Below are 3,569 nucleotides of genomic sequence, written 5' to 3' on the forward strand. Positions count from 1 at the left end.
CCCTCCTCTCCCCCTCACCCCACTCCTCCCAATCTGCGATAAACTAAGTGATAGCAGCAGCCCGTCGGACTGTCGGCTATAAAACACAACAAATCAAAAAGTGCGGGCAGGGGAAGGCTGAGGAAGGAGGACGGGAGGGAGAACCGTTAGCCGTTAGCCGTTAGCATCCTTCTACTCCTCCTCCTTCTTCTTCTTCTTCATCGCGTGAACGTTGTTGTTGTGTTTGTTCGTGCCCTCCTGTCCTCCCCTCTCCTCTTCTTCTCCTCTCCTCTCCCCTGTCTTCTTCTCTCTTCTCCTACTTCTTCTTCTTCTTCTTCTCCTCTCCTACTTTCTCCCGATGAGTTCCTATTTTGTCAACTCCACTTTCCCGGTCACGCTACCGGGAACGGGTGCCGGCGGGCAGGCGGCGGAGTCATTCCTGGGTCAGATCCCGCTCTACTCGTCGGGATACGCCGCCGACCACCCGCTCCGGCACTACTCGGGGGCAGCGGCCGTTTCCGCCGCAGCGGCCGTGGCGTACGGCGCCAGCGGCGGCGTGCACCAGGAGAAACCGTACCCGGCGTCCACCTACTACCAGCAGGCGGCGAACGGAGCGTACGCCGGGCACCGGGCGGCGCAAGGGGTCGGTGTAGGGGGCACAACCGGAGCCGGTGCCTGCGACTACGCCACTGCAGCGGCGGCTGCGGCGGCTGCGGCGGCGGCCACGAGCTTTTACCGGGACAAGGAGCACCCGTGTAGTCTGGAAGAGCACCAGCTCGCGTTGAGCCAGGACGGCATGCGTAAAGCGGAGTGCGCAGGGCTGAGCGGAAAAGGGATGTTCGGTGAAACGATGGACGACAAGCTCCAGTCCTCAGCACCCATTTACCCGTGGATGCAGCGGATGAACTCCTGCAACGGTAAGTGTCTTCTTCTTCTTCTTCCTTTCCCCCCTCTTTCTTGCATATTTTATGATCCCCGTCATAAAACTGACGTTTGCTTCCTCTGTCGGCCCCTCTTGCTCCCTTTCCTTTCTCTTTTCCCTCCTCCTCCTCTCCCAGTAGCTGCTTTATGATCCCCGTTTGTTGGCCTGTCAGTCAGTCATGTGCTCGGTATTTTATTGTCCGTCATAAACCGGGTTTGTTTGGGTTGGAGCTCCTGATACTGTATGTGACCTGCTGACCGGCGCTGCTATCGAGCAGGGGGGGAGAGAGATAGAGAGGAAAAGCCTGTCAGAGTGTTGTGGGTGAAAACAATGAACAGATAGAAAGATGGATGGACAGAGAGGAACCTAAAAGCATTCTCTAGTTTCTATTCAACCGTGTCCGCCTCAATTATTTAATTCCAATCCCTCTTTCGGGTTGCCTTTAAAATAAATCAAATTAAAGCTTACATTTAAAGAGAAGACAAGTTATTTGTATTTATTTTTCTTTTACAAACTTTTAATGGAAGAATGACATAACAGCTCCTGTTATTTTTGCATCACCGCTTAGCACAGACAGTGTAATTTACGCGCTCTGTATTCATAACCCAACAGATTAGATATTAGACTCATAATCAGGCCTGTGGATGCATATTCGGAGTGAAAGTGCCGGGTCAGCTTCACACGGGAGTCATTTGATTTATTAGAGTGGCAGAAAGACGCACACGCCTGTCCTGTTTTACACTGCTGTGCGAATGAAACCATAAGTGTGGAATTAACGTTGTGCGCCACTGTACGGCAGAGCCGAGTGGCTTTGTTTGGAGGAGAAAAGCGGCCTGTTGAGAGGGCAGTGAGTAATGGTGGATGATGCAGGGCTACTGTTGTACAAAGCACTCTCGGAGTTATGACGGATGAGGTGGAAATGGAAAAAATATATATATATATAAATAAATATATATAAATGAAGAATAAAGCTCAACGCAGCTGGGGAGAGAACAGAGTGGCACAGAAATCCTGAGTGCTCCTTCATAATCGGGTTTGGCTGAGTTTTTTTTTATTTATTTATGGATGTTAAGATTTAGATACGCGCCCTGAGCCACGTGCGGTTTTCCATCCTCGCTCTGCCTTTGGGGATCGATACAGAATCTGAAGCTGCTAAACTGACAACATGGCGATTTGTTTACCACCGGGGGCCAAAATGCTGTTAGGAAAGATCAGAGGAGACTCAGCCATGGAGGATCATCCTCTCCAGGGGGAATAGCCTTACTTCTACTATTATTGTTATTATTATTATTACTATTATTATTATGTTTGTGGTTAAAATGCTGAAACAACGCGTTTCTTTCTTCTCTGCTGCATGCTGCTATTCACCATTATAGGCATTAAAGCGTCATTTGAAAGTGAAATAAATAAATAGCTTCTTTTTATTTTGGCTCAAAATAAACCCAAGATACTAATTCCAGCCTTCACCAAGGAGAAAGATTCTGGCTGGACCAAAAATTCAGGTTATAAAAGGGATGACATCTTAAAAGTCTGTAGAGCCGCTTAATGGAAGAAAATGCGCACTAAGCAGGACACCAAGACACTGTTGGACTTGGGGACTGATTGACAGCTGGATTACAGTCTAACTTCATAGAACAGACATTAGCAGGTGGGGAGAATCCTAAATTGTATCAAATCAGCAATACCAATGAGGTTTTAGATAATGGAATAGGACAAAAACAACTCCCTGAATCTCTCTGTGTGTTATTAGTTTGGTTAAAATGTAACTTTGTCTGTCTTTTATTATCTCTCAGGGACCTTCAGCAGCCCCGGGAGGCGCGGGCGGCAGACGTACACGCGCTACCAGACTCTCGAGCTGGAGAAGGAGTTCCACTTCAACCGGTACCTCACGCGGCGGCGGCGGATCGAGATCGCGCACGCGCTCTGCCTCACGGAGCGGCAGATCAAGATCTGGTTCCAGAACCGGAGGATGAAGTGGAAGAAGGAGAACAAGCTGATCAACTCGTCCTCTTCCTCGTCGTCGTCGTCCTCCACGGTGAACGGCGCAGAGGAAGAGGAGAAACGGACGGAGTGACGAGAGGTGGAGGAAAGACAGACAGATGTGAGACGCGAGAGGAGGATGGAGAAAAAGACATAACGCTGGTGAAACCGTTCCTCTTCCCTTCTCAAAGTTCGTCTGATGGGAAAACTCTGGGAAAAGTAGCCTACGTTTGATTTGATTTTTTTTTTTTTTACCTGAGCAAGGGGTGTCAAGAGAAGGAAGAGGGGGAAGGATTCCTCTTTTGAATCCCTCAAAAAACGGATCCAACTGGCTCTCTGTGTGGTCCGAACAATGGGAAACAATGCGCAACAGACACTTGAGAAGGAACCGTGTGACTGTGTGAAGAGCAGATATAGCCTGCAATTAGTAAAAAGAGAACATAGAAACAAGAACATAAAACGAGGGTGTGTGTGTGTGTTTGGGGGGGGGGGCGGCTTAGGGAAAGTGTATTTAAAAATACACACCCAACAGTGACAAACTGTGTTAAGACACAATGTCTTGTTGCATTCCAAGAACACCACCCCTAACTTCTTATTTGACTGTTTTTTATTATTATTTGGTCAAATGTACTTATTGTCTATCCGGCACTTGTTTTGAAGCTTTAGAACCCCCCCCCCCCCCCCCCCC

General features: G+C 48.7%; 2 protein-coding genes across 2 annotated transcripts in view; both read left to right on the forward strand.

The window, feature by feature from the left end:
• Positions 1 to 3,569, forward strand: part of hoxb3a (homeobox B3a) — an 86,558-nt gene that overhangs the window by 10,138 nt on the left and 72,851 nt on the right. The window lies entirely within an intron of this gene.
• hoxb6a (homeobox B6a) lies at positions 17 to 3,286 on the forward strand. The gene is made up of 2 exons (XM_034894482.1): positions 17 to 896; positions 2,695 to 3,286. The coding sequence occupies exons 1-2, from the start codon at positions 338 to 340 to the stop codon at positions 2,973 to 2,975; spliced, it is 840 nt and encodes a 279-aa protein (XP_034750373.1). The 5' UTR covers positions 17 to 337; the 3' UTR covers positions 2,976 to 3,286.

Source organism: Etheostoma cragini, chromosome 15, assembly GCF_013103735.1.
Source record: "Etheostoma cragini isolate CJK2018 chromosome 15, CSU_Ecrag_1.0, whole genome shotgun sequence".
Taxonomy (NCBI): Eukaryota; Metazoa; Chordata; class Actinopteri; order Perciformes; family Percidae; genus Etheostoma; species Etheostoma cragini.

Excerpts from the sequence above, each read along its gene's own strand:
- hoxb6a (XM_034894482.1), top strand. The coding sequence starts at position 338 with ATGAGTTCCTATTTTGTCAACTCCACTTTCCCGGTCACGCTACCGGGA. Across the intron at positions 897-2,694 it reads GCGGATGAACTCCTGCAACG|GGACCTTCAGCAGCCCCGGG; the intron begins GTAAGTGTCTTC and ends ATTATCTCTCAG.